Consider the following 22,657-nt stretch of genomic DNA (forward strand, 5'->3'; position numbering starts at 1 on the left):
TGCACAAGCCGTTGTACTTAGTAGCTAAATTGCATCAGTCCCATAGGGACACAATATGAGCTTTGCTCTGTCCCTCTGGGTGCTATTCTCTGAGCATTTTTTGTCTTTGAATGATGCTGATTTGTTTTTGTTGGACAAGCAGGGTGACCTTGATCTCAATTCAGTCAGTTAACATGTGGTGTGACATCACTTCCAGTTATTGTTATATGTAGTTCTGACTCTATCTAAGCAGCAATACATCAGCATTCAACAAATAAAGGGAAGAGATTAATACACTTCCCATTCCACCAAAAACATGAAGTGACACAGACACACACACACATACACACAGGTACACACCTGACTGGCTGGGCAGGTCTGTGCCCACACCTGTATCTGCTCGCTCGAGGAAACAGCTGTGTGCGTTTATTGACTGAGAGCTCAGAAAACGTCAGGTGAAATTTCCAGAACACCTCAGAGCACATGTGATTGTACCAAGATACTACAGCTGACCAGGTAAGTCATCTGTGATTATCAATAAATCATCACAAGATAGTTTCTAACTACTACTAACATTTTGGAGATGACAACCATACTATGCTCTTTAAATATGGCTAGATTTGATTTCAGTCCATTCTAAAGTATTGATTTAATCTCTCTGTATCTGTATTGCTGGAATATTGCACTGGTGAAAGTGTATTTGCCTTCATATGATCATTTGGCTATTGCACTGTCATTTGTCACAAACTGTGTTTACACATGGAGGTAATTTTGTGTCATGATTGTGCAATGCTGAATTGTTACTCATATTCGTTTAGTAAGTAGCCTATTTTAGAAGGGAGCCTTTGGCTTAGTGGACTGTGTTTGAATTCCTGGAAAGCTTTATTATACTATAGAAAATGGAATTACTGGGTATTAGCCTCACCACATAGACTTTTTAGATGATATCAAATTTGGACATTTGTGTTTGTGACATGACATGTTTTTTCTCATATCAGTGATAATTAGAAAGCATAAGGGCAAACTCAGGATAGTCACATCAGATATGTACAGTACAATGATTACAAACAGGGTTGCTTACTTGGAAACTATGGAATTGTTATGGAAATTAAGGGTGCTTTATTTTCATTGCATGTACCAGTGCAGTTTATTAATTATAGTGCGGTGATTTGAGGTAAATCCAGGTCAAATTTTTTTTTGACAGGGAAAAAATGAGTGTAAATAAGTTGACCAACTTTCACTCATATTTCAGGAAGTAATAATGTGTACTCTTCCTCTTGTGCCACCCCAACTGACCACAAAATGCCATGATTGGCTTTGACTGTCATTCAGGACATAAATGTACTAATGAGACTTCAGTTCTTTTGACTTGTTAAGAGGTTGTGGTTGTCAGAGCGAATGTTTTGTCTCTCTCTCAAGTGGATGGACAGGCTCTGCGACATGGTTATGAAATTAAATTCTGGAATCTTGCTTAATGCATCACAGATACAGACCCCCACAACTGTTTATCTGAGCTTCAGAATACTTGAAATAATTTAACAAAATATTTATGATTTGTGGGCTATGCTGAAAGGAATGAATGATATGAATAATTGTACTCATTTAAGACTGAAGTACAGTAACTAAGACTATTTAACATGCCACTGTATAAAAAAATATTACATTTTGTCAGATAAACTCAATTTTAAAAGTTGATTAAACTATCTACTTTAAGTTAAGAGTACTTAAAACAATCAATAAAGGCAACTTTTATTCATTTAAGACCATCTTAAAATTTTAAACAGTGAGCACATACAATGTCATGTTGGATTGTATATTATCATATCTATTGTCTTTACCTTACTAGTTGACATGTTTTTTTTTTTTTTGTTTTTTTTTTTTGCTAAATAACTGCATATGATGGTCCATTTAGTGGGAGTCTTTGTAAGGCTAAGCACTATGCACTTCATATTGTTGCATCTGCTACTGAGCATGCCCGCTGGAGAAGCATTGTGGCTGAAGACAATATCCACAATCCCTTGCGCTTGAAATTATTAAAGTGTATTTGGTCAAAGCGTGCCGACTTATTAGGACATGTAAATAATTTGTAAATAATCTGTTTTGAATTAATAGATGTTTTAGCTCTATGTTTGTTTTTAATGATGTTGCGATTTGTTTGATGTCGCCATCAGGGTGATTAGTGTTCTCTTTGATACATTTTCTAAAGTTAAGTTGACTTCTAAAAGTTTAAAATGCTTGTTACCTACACCACCTTTTAAGTAGGGCCACCTTTTTGGTACCTTGGTGTGGCTAACGCGTGGTCTGATGTAGAAATGAAGATCTGCTTAAAGGATAGTTCACCCAATAAAATTACAATTCTCTCATCATTTTCTCACCCTCATTCCATCCCAGATGTGTATGACTTTCTTTATTCGCAAAACACAAAGATTTTTAAAAGAATATTTCAACAATTTGGTCCTCACAATGCAAGTGAATGGTGACCAGAATTTTGAAGGTCCAAAAAGCACATAAAGGAAACATAGAAGTAATCCACATGACTCCAGTGTTTAAATCCATGTCTTCAGAAGTGATATAATAGGTGTGGGTGAGAAACAGATCAATATTTAGGTGCCTTTTTTTTTTTTACTGAAAATCTACACTTTCACTTTTACTCCCACATTCTGGTGTGAAAGTGACTTTCAATTTCACATTCTGCCACCTACTCTTTGGGGCTGGTCAGAGGTGGAGATTGATAGTAAAAAAAAGGACTTAAATATGAATCTGTTTCTCACCCACACCTATTATATCACTTCTGAAGACATGGATTTAACCACTGGAGTTGATTACTTTTATGTTTCCTTTATATTCTTTTTGGAACTTCTGAGTTCTGGTCACCATTCACTTGAAGTGTATTGACCTACAGAGCTGAGATATTCTTCTAAAAAATCTTCATTTGAGTTCTGCAGAAGAAAGAAAGTCATACACATTTGGGATGGCATGAGGGTGAGTAAATGATGAAAGAATGTTCATTTTTTTGGACAAACTATCCCTTTAAAAATGGACATATTTTTATGTTATTTTCAAGAATATTGAAAATTATGGACAGCTGTACTTAAAAATGCAAGTTTATTGAACTTATTGTATTGAGTTAATGTAATTTACAATCCAACTTGAATTATTAAATTGGCACAACTGTTTTGCTTGAAGTTGAATAAACAAACAAACAAAATGCTTTGTGGCATGGTTGCTTTAATTTTTTTTATGTTTGCTCAACTTTTTATTTTTTACAGTGCAGCAACATCCCTGTCCCTCTTCCCTGTTTTTAGTATAATAAATATGGGAATTCCATGACATAAATAAATCTTTCATAATTTCTTGCAGGAAGGCTGCATGACTTTTTCTTATCCACAATGTCTCTCTTAGAATCACTCTTAGAATTTCCTTTTGTTTTGGTTGCAATCTTCTCTAACAACAATGCATCACCTTCAGTTTTATGTAAACAAAGTGTGCATACAATACAAATAACTGACGATTTGGGCATATAGCTCACTTTAAAAAATATATGATATACATAAAAAGCTCATAATACAAAAAAGTTGCATTTGTTTATGTATTAGGTAACTAATAATGAATAATGATTATTTACAGCATTTATTATTCTTGGTCAAAATTTTATTGTTCATTGTGCATATTAGGTCATAATGCATTAACTAATATTAACATATGCAAATTTGAATGTAAAAAAAAAACAAATATTAGTATGTGTTAAAGTTAACATTAACTGAGATTCAAAGAGATTCACAGGACTTAATGACTACAGACTTGTCACTCTCACGTCTGTGGTCATGAAGTCGTTTGAGAGACTGGTTTTGGCCAACCTGAAGGACATAACTGGACCCCTGCTGGACCCCCTTCAGTTTGCTTACCGAGCAAACATGTCTGTGGAGGATGCTGTCAATATGGGACTGCATTATATCCTGCAACACCTCGACAGACCTTGGACTTATGCAAGGATCCTATTTGTGGACTTCAGTTCAGCCTTCAATACCATCATGCCTGATCTTCTCTCAACCAAACTGACCCAGCTCTCTGTGCCCACCCCAATCTGTCGATGGATCACCAGCTTTCTAACAGATAGGCTGCAGCTAGTTAGACTGGGGAAGCTCACATCCGGGACCCTCTCTATTAGCACTAGTGCTCCTCTGGGATGCGTCCTCTCGCCACTGCTCTTCTCCCTGTACACAAATGACTGCACTGCAAAAGACACCATTGTCAAGCTCCTGAAGTTTGCAGATGACACCACGGTCATCGGCCTCAACCATGATGGTGACGAGTCTGCATACAGACAGGAGGTTGATCAGCTGGCTGTCTGGTGTGGTCACAACAACCTTGAGCTGAACACGCTCAAAACATTGGAGATGATAGTGGACTTCAGGAGAAATCCCCCACCCCCACCATCCTGAACAGCACTGTGGCAGCAGTGGAGTCATTTGGGTTCCTGGGCTCTACCATCTCTCAGGACCTGAGGTGGGACACCCACATAGACTCCATTGTGGAGAAGGCTCAGCAGAGGTTGTACTTCCTTCGCCAGCTGAGGAAGTTCAACCTGCCACAGGAGCTGCTGACACAGTTCTACTTGGCAGTCATTTAGTCTGTCCTGTGTACATCTATAACTGTCTGGTTTGGTCCAGCCACAAAATCAGACAGAAGGAAACTACAACGGACAGTCAGGACTGCTGAGAGGAATATTGGTGCCCCCTGCCCACTCCCTCTTTGAACTGTTGCTCTCAGGCTGGCACTACAGAGCACTGAGCGCCAGGACATCCAGGCACAAGAACAGTTTTTACCCACAGGCCATTTTCCTCATGAACAATTAAACTGCCTCAGGACTCCCATAGCGCAATAATGTAAATACAAATCTCATGTACATATGTAAATTCACATATTGAATTAAATAACTGTACATACCTCTACCTTGCACATGCATTACCACTTGCACATGTAAATACACCATTCTGTTATATGTCCTATTTTTTTGTATGTCTATTTATACTCTTACCTTGTTTTATATTCTGTGTCTCACTGTAATGTTCTGTGTGCACTTGTTTCTCCTATCACCAGAACAAAATTACTTGTGTGCGTGAGAACACTTGGCAATAAAGCTCATTCTGATTCTGATTCTGATTAATAATTGTAATGTAAAGGTATTGTTTATTGTTAGTTCTGGTTAACTATTGTGTTAAAGGTGCACTTAGTAACTTTTGTCTTTGTGTCATCTTGCACTTACACTGACACCTAGCGGCTTGGATGCAGCATAATTTAAAATAAATAGTTGTCAGTTTCAGATGCCATTGTAGAAGTTTATTATTCACAGTCAGCCATGATTACTTTAATCAATTAATTAAAATGTCAGATAACAGGACGGTTACTGAGATTAAGCGAGTAGTATTCGGCCGGTCATGTGATTCTAACATGGCAGCCCCCATGTGCGGACCCTCTCCATGTAGAATAAAAGAGCTTTTATAAGGTTACTGATATGACTGAAGTCTTCTGGTCATTTCCTACATGTATCGCAAAATTACAAATCATGTCTTTAGGAGTTGAACTTTTTTTAATGAGGAAAAAATTACTGAGTGCTCCTTTAACTAATGTTAATTAATGCAACCTTATGTTTAGTGTTGCCTAGATTATTTACAAAATGGTGACTCCTGCAAAACGCTCTAGATTTAAGGTCAACCTGATATAAACTGATGAGGTTAAGCACTACTAACAAATAAAAATACTGTTTTCAAATGCTGTATAATATGAATAAATGCAGTAGATATACTGTACTTTGGTGCAGAAAAGGAATGTAGAGTTTATGGACTGAATGCTTGTAAGTGATGAAGTGTAAATTATGTAAAACTATGCAGAAATGTAATACACACAACAGACTTAATGTTTTAAAACTGCAAATACAGTATGTAATTTTGTTCATTAAATTATTTAATTTTAAATTTCAGTGCACCTTTGTTGCATACTCAGTGTACTCACTGACTAAAATAGCATTCATTAAAATAACAATAAATGCCATTATTAAAATTGTACATAGTGGTTTTTTTTAATGAGTGCTTTGGTTCTCTCTCCAGGTTACTTTTGATGCAGTTTTCTGAAGAGAGTTCTGCTAGCAATGTCTGGTGGTAAGTTGTGATGACCAGTGTGTCAGTCTCACATGAGTCAAACTGTCGGTCTTTATTCATAAGTCACAGCTATTAATATATGACATTCTTGCTCAAACCATGCAATGATGTACTGCGTCAGTGTGTGCAATCCTGTTGTCACATGTCATCCAATGCTTCACACACTCAACTTTCATTGTTATACTTAATTTTTTCAATTCTTTAAAAAAGTATCACACTGCCCCATTCAAACTGTGCCTGTATTATCACTAGAACAATGGTCTTGTGGCTTGTTATTGTACAGTTATGATATTAAATGATTTATTGTATATTTGTTTAGTTTAAGTTCTGTACTGTCTTTTTAGTAGAGGGGGACAAACAGTCAGTTTTCCGAACCACGAAGGTTCGTTCTGCTTTGAAAGGAGACAGCAGCTGGATACAACGTAATCAGGAAGCAAATGCCGAGGAAGAGGAAAAACCATGGTGAGGAAGAAATGAGTGATTATGTGTATGTGAGAGTATTAAAGCATGAAGTTAAAAGAGAGATTCAATTTACCAAACTGTAATTTCTAAAATATATACATTTTGTTCATTATATGTACATTACGATCAAAAATAGAAATATAATAGAAATAAAATAGACTGATTTCATGAGTGTATATTAAAATATGTGAATCTAAGTTTCATGATATTTCTAACTATATGAATACATCTTAAGAGGTGATATTAAGCAATATATCATATAATAATATTTATAAGTTATTAATGAAAGTTATAAAGTGTTGGTATAGAGAATCAATAAAGTTTTTTTGCATTGAGAGACGCTGGTTGGCTGAACATCTAAGTGGGTCAGAGAAGGTTGACAACCCTTGGTCTATAATGAATGCTATATACCAGCAGAAGAGTTCTGAACATTTCTTTTCTTGTTGTAGGATGGCTGAGGTGCGAGCAAACCGCTCAAATGGTGTTTTGACAGAAAACAGTCCTGATACTTCACCTACGGCCAAAGTGTCTCAGCCCACAACCAACACAGAGAAGTATTATAACCTTCCATGAGCTGTTCATAATATATTACTTTTACATTTAATCATTAAGCAGGTTCATTTATCCAAAGCAACTTACAAATGCAGAAATGCTACAATATAAGCAATAGGCATTTCATCCTAAGGAGACAGTAACATTGGGAACGCCACAATACATAGTTCCAGAATATCCTAGTCAAGAGTTAGATCAGAGGTACAGTTAATGTGTAATAATGTGTGACAGAGATGTGGTGTGTGCATTAACAGTTTTGAGTCAAGTGCTCACAGAAGAGTTGTTTCTTCAAATGTTGTATTTTTCTTTTTTATTTTCTCCCCAATTTGGAATGCCAATTCCCTGTTTCTTCTCATTTAAGCAACTATCATTGCAGTAGTCTTCTCTAGAGATGTCAGAACAGCATTGCAGTAGTCTAGTCTAGAGATGACAACAGTTGTGCAGCTTGTACGAATAGATGGAAACATTGTTACACCAAGACGGTTAGGCATGAAACACAAGCACACTTAAGGCGGTAACAGGTTGCTGTTGGGGTACTTAATTTGTTTTTGCTGTGTTTTAAAGGTTTTAAAACAGTGGGGTTACCAGTGAGGAGTGATAGGTGACATATAAGAGAGATAGTTTGTAACAGATGACAAAGATGATAAGTCTGTTATTTTAGGTATGAGTTTTGGAATGTCTGAAACATGGATGTGTACATACATGAATGGAAATGACCATGCATAATGTTTGCTTTTACAGACCAAAAGCACCAACATCTGGATACCTGATCAGGTAATAAGCATCCTTAGTCAAGTAATTTGAACAAATGTGATCTTTATTAAAACTGTACTTTTCCATTGGTTTTATTTATTTTATTTTATTTTGTTATAATTTGCTTTTGCAGAGGGGTCTTCACCAAAACTGATTCCAAGCCAACATCAAATTCAGCCAATGGTTTTGCGTAAGCAAAAACTCTTTTGAATTATCTGAATCTAGTTCTGTTCACTCCAGAGCCGGGCAAAATAAATAAGCACACCAAATCTAATTTCCAAATACATTTTTTAAATACTTTTATCTTAAATTTAATTCCATTGCTAATACAAGATTTTGTGTGGAAAAATACATTTTAATAGTATGCTATCTCTCTTTCTGTTCTATCTTAGCGGAGTGAACAACTTCATAAAAAAGCCGTCGGACACTTACAAGAAAATGTAAGTGAGCCTAGCAAATAATACTCATGCAATTCAGCTCATTTTAGCAAATCTTTATTATCTTTATTTCTTGATATCTTCCAGAGCTCCTCATACAGTTCGTCTGAACACTGAGAAGCCGGTGCAGTCTGAGCCTACTCTGAGTCCAGAGGAAGTGAAGAAAAGGTGGAGGAGAACTTACACACAACAGACTCATTTATCTCAGATGCTACAAGACTTTAAGTTCCACTTCATGATTTGACCATCCCTTTGTGTGTGTGTGTGTGTGCAGGACAGAGGCAGCCAGCAGTGTTCTCAAAGGCTCTTCAGCCAATCGGCGTTCATATGTGCTCTCAGCTGCAAAGAAATACGAGTACGTTTCATATTCAGAATATGACATAACTTTTGAAAACTCCAAAACCTAACAGGATTGGGTTACAAGATGATAGATTAGAAGATGATAGACAACAATAAAGGAACAAAGTACCATGGTAATACCATGCTTTATTTGTAATTTACCATGGCAATACCATGTTTTTTAGAGATGTACCATGATAATACCATGTTTATTTTATTTTTTGTTCATTTGTTATTATTATTATTATTATTATTTTAATAAACCATAGTAATACCATGTTTTTGGAACATGTACCATAGTAATGCCATGTGTTTTATAAACCTGTACCATGGTAAAACCATTTTTTTATATAGATGTGCCATAGTAATATCATGTTCTTTTGAAAATATATCATGGTAATTCCATGTTTTATTTGTAATTTACTATGGTAATACCATGTTCTTTTGACATGTACTATGGTAATACCATGTTTTTGGAACATGTACAATAGAAATGCCATATTGAAAAATGTGCCATAGAAATGCCATGTTTTTTGTACCATGGCATGGTAATTACATGTTTTTTTTCCACCATGGTAATACCATGTTTTTTTAAACATGTACCATGGTAATATCGTGTTCTTTTGAAAATATACCATCGTAATAACATGTTTTTTCAGAATATATTACCATATATTACCATTATGTTTTTTTTTTTTTCCTTGTTTTTTTGTACTGTGGTTTTTTAATATACCATGGTAATCCCATGTTTTTCTGGACATGTACCATTTTAATACTGCATATATATATATATATATATATTTGGAAATGTACCATGATAATAACATGTTTATATATAATATATATATATATATATATATATATATATATATATATAATGTACCATGGTCATACCATTTAGTTTTCGACATATACTATGGTAATACTACATCTTTTTTTTTTTTTTTTTTTTTTTGCCATGGCAATACCATGGTGTTTTGGAAATGTACCATGGTAATACTATGGTATTCAAGTGCCTTCAAGTTAATACCATGGAACATGAATACATAAATCATTCAGTTCCATGACATTGCCCTCTGAAATCATCACAGTACTGCACTGCACATTTTCTAGGGGCACAAAATATTTAATTTTGATCCCATAGACAGAGTATACCATATGCTTCTAGTATTTAGTGATCCCACCCCACCCCTACTGCACACTTAATGAGTGTTTAATATTTTCAGGTCCTCAGACAAATCCGACAGCCCTCCTCAGACGAGCACTTCTTTTGTTGCCAAAAGGTACCCAAGACGTGTCTGTGTTAAAAAGCACCAGCTGATAAAATTAAACATATTTTTAACTTAATAATTATTATTTGTGTGTATGTGGTTTGTAGGGTAGTTATCAATGATGATAATGACATTGCTCCAACTGTACCTGCAAGTACAGTGTCTGTTCAGTCTGCCCCTCAGCAAAGGTAAACTACACAACATCTGTCACTTATGCAACTGCATGACGTTGTTTCTTGTTAAACACTATCTCCATTCCGTTTTTGTTGTTTTCACAGTGTTAAAGCGAGCATTGAAGAAACCCCTGTCCCAGCAGTGAAGGAGGTCAAGCCAGTAGCACCTGAAACTAAATCTGAACCTAAACCTACAGCTAAAACAGCACCTGAACCTAAACTTACATCAGAGCCTAAACCTACAACAGAAACTAAACCAGCACGTGAAACTAAAACAGCATCTGAACCTATACCTAAAACTACACCTGAGCCTAAATCTAAACCTGAAATTAAAATGGCACCTACATCAGAACCTAAACTAGTAGTTGAAATTAAAACATCACCTGTGCCTAAACCAGTGGTTGAACCTAAACCAGTGGTTGAAATTAAAACAGCAACTGAACCAAAACCAGTGGTTGAAACTAAATTAGTAGTTGAAACTAAAATAGCACCAGTGCCTAAACCTAGACCTGAGCCTAAACCTAGACCTGAACCTAAACCAGCACCTGAAACTAAAACAGCGCCTGAAGTTAAACCAACATCAGAACCTAAACCAGCGGCTGAACTGACTCCTGAGAAAAGGTTTGTTCTATATTCATATTTATAGGGATTTTGCATAATTGGTTATGGAATTTTAAATGTACAACGAGTGGCCCCAATAAAGTATTTGGACACTTTTGAACATTCAAGTCACTTAAAATGTCTGAACATCATTGCATTAGATACCAAGTGGCAAATGATTCTAGATCTTTTCAAAGCAACTTCACCAAGTAATTTATAATGGATATATGTGTACTAGCAGAATAACCACACTATGATCATGTCTGGCAACCAGAAAGTGTCCAAATATGTTGTGTACATAATTCTGAACCCTATCTAGTATTGTTTGATTGCTTGCATTATATAGATGAACATGTGTTATAATGTATTGAATAGGTTTTCTTGTTCTTGTTTCTTTACAGTACTGAAAGTCTGATTGCGCTGTCTCATACCCTGATATCCTTCAAGACAGAGCCTGCCAGGTACAAGATGATCTGATGAATGCATAACAGCCCCGTCATATAAAGATTATGTTCATTAATCTCAGTGCCATTCATGTGTAAAATGAATTTGACCATTTACACATCCGACTCTTCAGTACTGTTTAATGTATCACTCACATATCATAATCTGCATTCCTTTATGTGTCTCAGAACTAATCCTAAACTGATCCCAGAACAGAGTAATGGCTTGCATAATGATGACCTTCTAGATCTTGCTAAGAGGTCTGTATGACACAATAACACGTCACCATAGTTTACTCAACACTCAACTGAGTGTTTCACACTTATAATCACACACTGATCCTACCGAACATGAAAAAAGAATGTTGTAATAAGTCTACTGATTGACATGACTTTATGGTAAAAGTATTATAGTGAACATGTGTCATAGTAAATGCTATGGCATGTAAGGCTAGAATTCTTTGTTTATGCAGAACATTTTAAAACATGCTGTTCTGTAAGAAACCACAGGAGGACACCAGAGCTCTATCAGGCACTTTAGTGGACAAAAGCAGTTTTAAATTTGTGGGAAAGCCATTAGTTATGCACTCTGAAAGAATAAAGCCATGTACGGTAAAATCTAAATACTCACTGCTATCTGTCTTTATCCTGTAGTACTGGTCAAGTGTCTGTGAATCCTGATATAGATCTGCTTAGTCAAGAACTGCTCACAGACAACAGGTGAGAGGGCCTATATGGAAATATCGATCTTATCAAATTAATTTTAGATCCCTCAAGGAGTGCAATATAATGGTCATTCCCCATAATGCATGCCATTTGTGTCCCTCATATATATATATATATACAGTACCAAGCCAGAGTCAGGTAGACCAAGAAAGATTTCAGCCACAACTGCCAGAAGAATTGTTTGGGATACAAAGAAAAACCCACAGGTAACCTCAGGAGAAATACAGGCTGCTCTGGAAAAAGACGGTGTGGTTGTTTCAAGGAGCACAATACTTGTTGACCCCTCTCCAAACATAGCGCTTATGGTTGTGACCATAAAGCTCTATTTTGGTCTCGTCGCTCCAAATTACAGTGTGCCAGAAGCTGTGAGGCGTGTCAAGGTGTTGTCGGGCATATTGTAACCGGGTTTTTTTGTGACTTTGGCTTCTTTCTGGCAACTCGACCATGCAGCTCATTTTTGTTCAAGTATCATCATATTGTGCTCCTTGAAACAACCACACCGTCTGTTTCCAGAGCAGCCTGTATTTCTCCTGAGGTTACCTGTGGGTTTTTCTTTGTATCCCAAACAATTCTTCTGGCAGTTGTGGCTGAAATCTTTCTTGGTCTACCTGACCGTGGCTTGGTATCAAGAGAAGTGATTGAACTGACATTTTCAAGGCTTTGGATATCTTTTTATATCCTTTTCCATCTTTATAAAGTTCCATTACCTTGTTACGCCGGTCTTTTGACAGTTCTTTTCTGCTCCCCATAGCTCAGTATCTAGCCTGCTCAGTGCATCCACGTGAGAGCTAATAAACTCATTGACTATTTATACACAGACACTAATTACAATTTAAAAAGCCACAGGTGTGGGAAATTAACCTTTAATCGCCATTTAAACCTGTGTGTCACCTTGTGTGTCTGTAACAAGGCCAAACATTCAAGGGTATGTAAACTTTTGATCAGGGCCATTTGGGTGATTTCTGTTATCATTATGATTTAAAAAGGAGCCAAACAACTATGTGATAATAAATGTCTTCATATGATCACTATCCTTAAATAAAAGACAGTTTATTTTGCATGATCAGTCATATTTTCAAAATCAATGCCAAAATTTCTGCCAGGATATGCAAACTTTTGAGCACAACTGTATATATATATATCAGTGTCAGAAATGAACTTTTACATTAAAATATTTGCTCCCCGGATTTGAAGTTTCAGGGGCATTTTTTTACCTTAATGAGGGCATTTTCTTCTTGCCATTTAGAACAAACTGTCTCCATCTGTTTATGTTAAATACTTAAATTTAATCGATTCATTAATACAAATTATACAAATATTAATACAACTGAGAATTAAATCGACATCAATTGATTTTATTTTATTTGTATTTTTTTTGTGCCATAATATGCATATCTAGGACTATAATAAAATATTAAGAATATTCATATAGTATATCAGATGTTACAATAAAAAAAAAAAACAGAAGAATTCATTACGAGGGCATTTTATGCCCCCACATTTTGAATTTAGGGGGCATCTTTTTTGCACCGAGCCCCCCTACATTTCTGACACTGATATATCTATCTGTCTATATATGTGTAAACAATTACTTTAACAATAACTGATGTCAAAAAATCAATTTAAGATAATACATTTCAATTTGACTGAATTTTGTTATGAAATTGAAATGAGCAAATCTTTAAAATTGGCTTAAATATATTTTTGATTGTAGAATGACCTGTTAAATGATTTGGTGTCAGTATTGTACATTGATGTAAGTGTGTCATTGGTTTCTCTTGCAGTTCTCTGCCTCAGACAAAGCAGACAGTGAAAAATCTGGACCTTCTCGCATACGATATTATTCCCATCAATACTAGTGCCACCAGGTGTGTATTATTTTTACCTCTATTATTTTTAGTGTTTATTCATTTTTTATGGAACTGTAATTTCTTTGTTTTGAAGAATACATGTACACTAGAGCAAATAAATATTGGCAATAATGCAAAAATTAAATCCACAACAAATAAATGAAGCTTACCAATTCATTGAACACTGAAACATTGAAGCATTACTAATAGTTTCAAGTTTTCTCTTTTTTTTTTTTTTTTTTTTTCACTCAGAATCAGCACAGAGTACACTAATAGCCAGAAAACACAGATGGTAAAACAGCCTCAGGATTTTATGAGGTACAGCACAATTTCTTTCTTTCATAATCACAATCAAAACTGTCATCAAATGTGACAGGTCATTGGCAGCACTCTCTCAATATTACATTCCTTAAATATTTATATTGGGTGCAAATATACACTACCAGTCAAGTTTATATTTCATAAAAACCTTTTGATCTAAAGGCTTATTTTTAAATGTATTTAAACTTTTGACTGGTAGTGTTTATTAATATATCTGTGCTTTCTCAAAAAAAAAAAGAAAAAAAAAAGTGTTGATTATTTTGTAGTATATAGATATATTACAGCCTTCAGTTCAAACAGTGTTGTGCTTTAGTTGTACAATGAACACATCAGAATTCAATTTGCATACGACAAGCATGTTTTTGCATTCAGTGTGAAATTAATTTTTTCAGCTCTGCTGATCCATTTGATCCAATTCCACGTGAGCCCACAAAGAGGTAACAATATCAGCTTACAGGTGATCATTTATAATATTATAGGAATCATGTCTGTACGTACACACTGCAGCAAACTGCTCTCTCTGATTCTCTCTCACATATTCCTGACTGGTTTGATCCTCTTTTATTGGACTTTTATACCAACAACAGGTAAATGTACAAATTCAATAAATAAATTAATCAGGCTCTATTTGGGAAATTGTGACAAGAATAATTATCATGATGAGGTTTGTAATACAGTAATAGATTTAAATTTTCATTTTTAGTTCCAAAGATCCAGACAATCATCTTCAGAAGCCCTTAAACTTGGTTCCTGAGTAAGTGAAACACAAGTAACATGTTTTCTTTATTATACTTCTTTTGTTTTGTCTTGTCCTGTCTTGTCTTGACTTTTCTTCTCTTCTCTTGTCTGGTTTTGTTTTGTTTTGTTTTAGTGTAGTGAATTGAAGTGAAGTGTAGTTGGTTTTGTTTTGTTTTGTTTTGTTTTGTTTTAGTGTAGTGAAGTGAAGTGAAGTGTAGTTGGTTTTGTTTTGTTTTGTTTTAGTGTAGTGAAGTGAAGTGTAGTTGGTTTTGTTTTGTTTTGTTTTAGTGTAGTGAAGTGAAGTGTAGTTGGTTTTGTTTTGTTTTGTTTTGTTTTTTGTCTTGTTTTGTCTTGTCTTGTCTGGTTTTGTTTTTTGTTTTGTTTTGTTTTAGTGTAGTGAAATGTAGTTGGTTTTGTTTTGTTTTGTTTTGTTTTTTGTCTTGTCTTGTCTGATTTTGTTTTTTGTTTTGTTTTGTTTTAGTGTAGTGAAATGTAGTTGGTTTTGTTTTGTTGTAGTGTAGTATATTGTAGTTGGTTTTGTTTTGTTTTGTCTTGTCTTCTCTTGTCTGGTTTTGTCTTTTTTGTTTTGTTTTGTATTGTATTGTATTGTTTTGCTTTGCTTTGTTTTTGTTTAGTGAAGTGTAGTTGTTTTTTTTTGTTTTTTGTCTTGTCTGGTTTTGTGTTTTGTTTTGTTTTGTTTTAGTGTTATGTAGTGAAGTGTAGTGTAGTGAAGTGAAATGTTGTTGGTTTTGTTTTGTTTTGTTTTAGTGTAGTGTAGTATATTGTAGTTGGTTTTGTTTTGTTTTGTTTTAGTGTAGTGTAGTGTATTGTAGTTGGTTTTGTTTTGTTTTGTCTTGACTTCTCTTGTCTGGTTTTGTCTTTTTTTTGTATTGTATTGTATTGTTTTGTTTTGGTGTAGTGTAGTTTAGTGAAGTGAAATGTTGTTTGTTTTGCTTTGCTTTGTTTTTGTGTAGTGAAGTAAAGTGTAATTGGTTTTGTTTTGTTTTTTGTCTTGTTTTAGTGTTGTGTAGTGAAGTGTAGTGTAGTGAAGTGAAATGTTGTTGGTTTTGTTTTGTTTTGTTTTAGTGTAGTGTAGTATATTGTAGTTGGTTTTGTTTTGTTTTGTCTTGTCTTCTCTTGTCTGGTTTTGTCTTTTTTTTGTATTGTATTGTTTTGCTTTGTTTTTGTGTAGTGAAGTAAAGTGTAGTTGGTTTTGTTTTGTTTTTTGTCTTGTCTGGTTTTGTGTTTTGTTTTGTTTTGTTTTAGTGTTGTGTAGTGAAGTGTAGTGTAGTGAAGTGAAATGTTGTTGGTTTTGTTTTGTTTTGTTTTAGTGTAGTGTAGTGTATTGTAGTTGGTTTTGTTTTGTTTTGTCTTGTCTTGACTTGTCTTCTCTTGTCTGGTTTTGTCTTTTTTTGTATTGTATTGTATTGTTTTGTTTTGGTGTAGTGTAGTTTAGTGAAGTGAAATGTTGTTGGTTTTGCTTTGCTTTTGTGTAGTGTAGTGAAGTGTAGTTGGTTTTGTTTTGTTTTGTATTGTTTTTTGTCTGGTCTGGTCTGGTCTAGTTGGCCCTGGTAAAATGATTAGAATGTATTTTTAAATTATTACATTAGAATAGATGTCAATAAATAATAAAATAATTTGTTATTGACATATGCATAATAGTTGTTGAAATTACAGTGTGTTCATTTTATTTCACGTTTATTAATATATGGATATTAATGAAGGTATTTTTTGTTTTAATCACAGTATGCCCTCACATGTTTTAGTTTCCCTTGCTGATGATGTCATTCCAATTGACACTGACAGGTAAATCCTCAGAAATTATATCCATGAAACTTCTTTCTGCTCTAAAAAACACTCACAGAAATAATAGCACAGCACATTTCTTAAGCATGTACCTGTACCTCTGTCTGTTGATTCACATTGTTTACACTAAGATCATATAGAGCTTCTATAAAAAGTCAGTAACATAATGGGTTGAAGTCATGAAGGAGGGATCAAACCCAACCCTTAAACTCCACCTGAGCTGCAGATACACACTCACACAGTCTCAAGCACATGTACACTTACTCTGAGAGTTCTCAAGAAGAAAGACTGACCACGTCACAGAAAAGGGGAACATTTTGATCATTCTGACTGTTGTTTTGACAGGAGTAAGTGGAGAACTGACATGGAAAGGTAAGCGCTTCTGTTATGTCAAGTTCATGGCAAATACAAAAGTGTGACATTTAATAGAATCATTACTACTGCTATTTAACTGGCCAAAACAGACTTACTATGGGGAAATATTAAGACCTTAAAAATGATCATTTTGATTTTATGCTGTCACATCATTCTTTGTTAGTTGTTGATAAAAGAGTTTGGCCAGTGTGATTATTAAAGACAACAAGATTACTGAAGACAATAACCACACTGTTTACCGCTTTAGATTCATGTATTTCTTCAATATTCATAATTAATAATCAAGATTAGGATTACTGGTCAAACCATCATTACTCATCATTCGCGCTTGGTTACATTTGGTAGCAAAGGAAAGGAAAAAGCTTTACTTTTTAACTTAGGTGTGTTATATTTATGTGTTAAAGTAGTGTTCAGTTTTCATTTGGGGTGCATTGTGACCTGGGTTCAAATTCAGACCTCATTTACAATTCTTTTTAAGAAACCGAACAAAATGACCAAAGCCATCATGCACTTACATTGCATAAAAAAGAGTGGCTTTTTCATGCAATTTTTCACTTTTTTATGTTAAATATTCATGCAACTTAATTGTCAACTTAAGATAGAAAGATTTTTTGCTTTGAAAATCCACTTCTGAGGGGGCTCGTTAATGGGGCTCGACAAATCATCATCTAATAATAATTTAACCTTCAGTGTTGGTCAACCAATCATTTAGTAACCATTATACCATCCGGGCTGATCATCCATCATTTAAAACTCATACAAGGGTCACAAGATAGACTAAACTTGCATTTCCTGCTTAAAATCTGAATTCAGGATTGAGAAATGGAGCACTGAAGCTTAAGATGTAGGACAGGTTTTCTTGGACAACAGCTAAATAAGTATAGCCCTGCATTACTAGGGTTACCTATTGTTCTTTCTTGAAAGATCTTACCGTAATAGTGCCTTGCCTTGTAAAAACAAAATCTTAAAAAAATGCAGCCTTCCTTTTTGATTTGCACATGTTTGCAGTCAAGCTAAACAATTATGTTTAATTAAATATGACTAATATAATAGTACAGGTGAGCCTTCTCCTATGCATAGTATCTCAAAGGTGACACATGAATGATGGTGTTTAATTCACGTGTTCTAACATATTAGTGACTCTTTTTTTTTTTTTTTTTGTAGCACAACCTACACCAAAACAGTGGAAAGTCCTGAGCTGAAGTTGTTACCGGAATCTGAGTCCAAAATGTATGTGCGGCGCTCATTCAGCCCAAATGTATCCTTATTGTGTAACCTGAAAGTGTTGAATGTTCTATATGTTCTATATTTGAATGTTCCCTGTTCTATATTTTCTTTCTCTGTTTTAGGGGCTTTGTCTATGTTAAGGAATATGTGAACAATTCACGTACTGACGGCAGGTAAACTGCAGGCACTTTAGTTTTAGAATCATTTCACATTATCATAGTGATGGCGAGGTTTTTTCTTAATCTATGGTAGTTATTGTTTGTGCACACCGATCAGCTGACGTGAAAAGATGCAGCAGTACATGTTCATAGAATAATAATCTATGGAGCAATACAATCTCTTGTGCTACAAAAATACATTTTATTCGTATTTCCACAGCAGCTCTGATTATCTGACCTCAACAACTTCCAACTACAATTACAGCAGCCCCAGTTACTACTCCAGGTAATGTTATTATACTATTCTGGTCTTTCTCAGGAAACCTGAACTTGTGCCTGAAATCTAAAAAAGTTGTTTTTATTTTATTTTATTTTATTTTTAACATTTCATAATTTCATTTGAAAAGGTTACTACTGAACTTTCAAAAAATCATATTGTCCTCAGGCTCAAAGTGTCAGAGCAATAACCACCAAAGGGGGACACATCCCTCTCTGCAATATTCAGATTAGTGGTCAACATTTTGACGTTTTTTTTCTATGGCCTGTGCTTTCAGCCTCGCAAAGTACCAATAATTATTTGTTGTTACTAACCCTAAAGCACTACATTATTTCACATTATGTCAGTGACTTTGAAATTCATGTATGTATATTTGAATAATTGAGTATATTCAGGTAGTTTCATCCTTTTTTTTGGGGGGGGGGGGGTTATGCCTTGGAAAATTGCACATTAAAATTGATAATATAAATAAATAAATAAATAAATAATTGAGGTTACAGTGTTGATAGTGTTGAATATGAGTGCAAAAATGTCTAACTACATTATCTTGCAAATATCAATGCACCACATCATATTAGATATATTTAGTTTTTTCTTGTGCTTTCTTGTGTCTAGAACAATATACTGTATTTTCTAAAAATAATAATAATAATATTTATTGTGATTTTTCCCATTACAGTGTTAAACTATTGACAAGGCCAGTATGAATATAAACAACATTATTAAATCCAGTCACTCCATTAAATATGACGTCAGCAATATCAAACCATAATTTTTAGAGGAAATGTCACATCATAAAGGGGTTTATGTATTTTCTCAGAAAATGCACAAAGAAATTTAGAAAAAAGGTACATAGTGAAAAGTTGAATTATATTTTACAATTATTTAACCCATTAAAATGTAATAGTGATGAATGGAAATGTGCAATTTGGCTGGTATTCAGATAAAACCAATACATTTTAATATAATATTAAATATAAAATATAATTAATATATTTAATAATATAAATATTTAGTAAATTTACATAAATTATTCTTTTTTATATAATATTACTAAATATTTTAAATATTATATATATTCATAATATTAAATTAAATTCAGTATTTAATATTATTTAAAATGATTCTATTACCATAATAAAAATATATCTTTTTTTTTTATTCATTTTGCATTACACACTGAGTTAAATATGTCAAATTTATATCAAAGTTTGATGTTAATTACATCAGTAGTAAGTCATGGGGACACACATACCAAACAAAAGGCAACGTTTCCTGAAAATGGCATAACACACTCACACATACATACTGTATTATCCTACACATTTTATAGCAATTATACAGACTGCCTTAAGGGTGGGTGTCTATCATTTACTTCAAAAACAGTGGGGAGTGTTTGTGTAATTGAGCAGGTCAAATGCTAATCCTTTTTTAGCTTGTCACATGAGCCCAAACTAATGACCTCATTGTGTCTCTATAGCAGAGAAACGACGACTCCCTGTACATACTGCGGAGAGCTGATGGGAAATGATGGCAAGATCACCATTGAGCACCTGAACATATCCTGTCACCCATCCTGCTTTAAGGTATACAACAATATCGGCTCACACAAAGGACTGCTTCTCAAAGACAACTCTGTAATTTGTATGACACAATATATTGAATGTATCATTTTGTAATTTAGGATATACTACCCTGCCAGCACTTAATCATATTTGACATCATGTTTCAATGGGAACATATATTCAGTTTCTTTCTCTTTTCCACCCAAGTGTGGGATTTGCACGAAACCAATGGGAGATTTGCTCTACAATATGTTTCTCCATCGTGGGGTCGTCCACTGTGAGAGCTGCTACTCCAATGTCCTGTAAGGGTACCTGCTTACATTCACTGTCTGAACAAATTGATTTTTCCACCCCAGTATGGACGCCACTTTCCTTTTAGTAGGAATTAGACTTTATACTGCAATGAAACAAGTTCCTCTTCACTGATACAACAGATGTAAGCATACCACTGAATTAATTGCATTGTGCAGAATACCTGTAATGAAATACACCTGTTCATGACATATGTTCAAAAGGTTTTCAAGTGCTAGAATAGTTGAAACTCTGTTTCGGGGATTCTAGGATTCATATTTTTGTTCTGTGCTTTTGGATGACTTAAAGTGTGCTTTTAGCCTCCAAATAAGAATGCATTTGTCTTCTATTTAATCACCAAAAACCCATTTTAAAGAAATGTTTGTTTTTAGTAACTGTGAATCTCTTATGAATTGATGTATTCTGCATCTCATTTACTGTAAAGTAACATTCACACATCAATAAAGTTGTATTCTCCTTTTATTGTATTGTTACAAAGAGTGTGCAATAGAATGTCTCTGTGATTTCACCGTAAATTCAAAAGAAAGAAATATCTAAATAAGAAACGAGAAAATTAAGCCTATTACACTTAAAAAAACTGTTTAGCCTATTTTTTAAGATTTATTAAGAAGAAGAATTACCCATTTTATTCATTTTGATGGAATTGTGAAATTGCGTGAATCTTAAAATTATTTTTTTGCTTGTAGGAGCATTAAGATTTTCCTGACAATTAAAACACATTGTTCTTCTAAATTCTTATTACCATTACTTTGATGTGAAAAAAATCTTTAAAATGTAAAGCATTTAAATACTATGGTAGTATTTGTTGAACTGCCTGTATGCTGTTTTAAAAACATTTTACAGTATTTCTTCTAATGGATGAAAATCACAATTTAGAATAATGACTATTACAAAATAAAATTCAAAAGTAAAACGCACGTACGCATTACAGTAATGAGAATTGGGGGGGGGGGGGGGGGTAGGAACGTGCTTAATTTTCATGAAAATGACAGAATGCAAAAAATCATAATAGTCCTATGCTATATATATATATATACACACACACATACACAGTTGTGCTCAAAAGTTTGCATACCCTGGCAGAAATTGTGAAATTTTGGCATTGATTTTGAAAAAGTCTTTTATTTAAGGATAGTGATCGGCCATTTATTATAGTTGTTTGGCTCCTTTTTAAATTATAATGGTAACAGAAATCACCCAAATGGCCCTGATCAAAAGTTTACATACCCTTGAATGTTTGGCCTTGTTACAGACACACAAGGTGACACACACAGGTTTAAATGGCAATTAAAGGTTAATTTCCCATGCCTGTGGCTTTTTAAATTGCAATTAGTGTCTGTGTATATATATATAGTCAATGAGTTTATTAGCTCTCACGTGGATGCACTGAGCAGGCTAGATACTGAGCCATGGGGAGCAGAAAAGAACTGTCAAAAGACCTGCGTAACAAGGTAATGGAACTTTATAAAGATGGAAAAGGATATAAAAAGATATCCAAAGCCTTGAAAATGCCAATCAGTACTGTTCAATCACTAATTAAGAAGTGGAAAATTCGGGGATCTCTTGATACCAAGCCAAGGTCAGGTAGACCAAGAAAGATTTCAGCCACAACTGCCAGAAGAATTGTTTGGGATACAAAGAAAAACCCACAGGTAACCTCAGGAGAAATACAGGCTGCTCTGGAAACAGACGGTGTGGTTGTTTCAAGGAGCACAATTCGACGATACTTGAACAAAAATGAGCTGCATGGTCGAGTTGCCAGAAAGAAGCCAATGCCACAAAAAAGTCCGGTTACAATATGCCCGACAACACCTTGACACGCCTCACAGCTTCTGGCACACTGTAATTTGGAGTGACATGACCAAAATAGAGCTTTATGGTCACAACCATAAGTGCTATGTTTGGAGAGGGGTCAACAAGGCCTATAGTGAAAAGAATACCATCCCCACTGTGAAGCATGGTGGTGGCTCACTGATGTTTTGGGGGTGTGTGAGCTCTACAGGCACGGGGAATCTTGTGAAAATTGATGACAGTGGTTCTCAACTGGTTTTGCTTCGGGACCCAGATTTTACATTGGAAGTCAAGTGGCGACCCACCATAGTAAAAACGTAACCTGTATTTAATGTATCCTTGGT

At 34.5% G+C, this 22,657-nt stretch overlaps 1 protein-coding gene across 4 annotated transcripts; it reads left to right on the forward strand.

Annotated features, from left to right (window-relative positions):
• Window positions 1-355: 355 nt before the first annotated feature.
• On the forward strand, window positions 356-21,119 carry LOC127417882 (zinc finger protein 185-like). Of its 4 annotated transcripts, none has more exons than XM_051658130.1 (26): window positions 356-495; window positions 6,087-6,137; window positions 6,482-6,599; window positions 7,049-7,153; window positions 7,893-7,925; window positions 8,038-8,094; window positions 8,297-8,344; window positions 8,429-8,509; window positions 8,616-8,696; window positions 9,907-9,963; window positions 10,059-10,139; window positions 10,230-10,745; window positions 11,126-11,185; window positions 11,357-11,428; window positions 11,822-11,887; window positions 13,678-13,761; window positions 13,996-14,061; window positions 14,457-14,501; window positions 14,768-14,818; window positions 16,549-16,608; window positions 16,954-16,980; window positions 18,148-18,213; window positions 18,333-18,383; window positions 18,589-18,654; window positions 20,126-20,231; window positions 20,418-21,119. In XM_051658130.1, the coding sequence occupies exons 2-26, from the start codon at window positions 6,128-6,130 to the stop codon at window positions 20,514-20,516; spliced, it is 2,106 nt and encodes a 701-aa protein (XP_051514090.1). In that variant the 5' UTR covers window positions 356-495; window positions 6,087-6,127; the 3' UTR covers window positions 20,517-21,119. The 4 variants fall into 4 exon arrangements, with proteins under 4 accessions (XP_051514090.1, XP_051514092.1, XP_051514091.1 ...); XM_051658132.1 differs by having other exon boundaries at window positions 20,129-20,231; XM_051658131.1 differs by having other exon boundaries at window positions 6,485-6,599.
• The last annotated feature ends 1,538 nt before the right edge of the window (window positions 21,120-22,657 follow it).

This window comes from Myxocyprinus asiaticus, chromosome 27 (assembly GCF_019703515.2).
Source record: "Myxocyprinus asiaticus isolate MX2 ecotype Aquarium Trade chromosome 27, UBuf_Myxa_2, whole genome shotgun sequence".
In the NCBI taxonomy this organism is placed as follows: Eukaryota; Metazoa; Chordata; class Actinopteri; order Cypriniformes; family Catostomidae; genus Myxocyprinus; species Myxocyprinus asiaticus.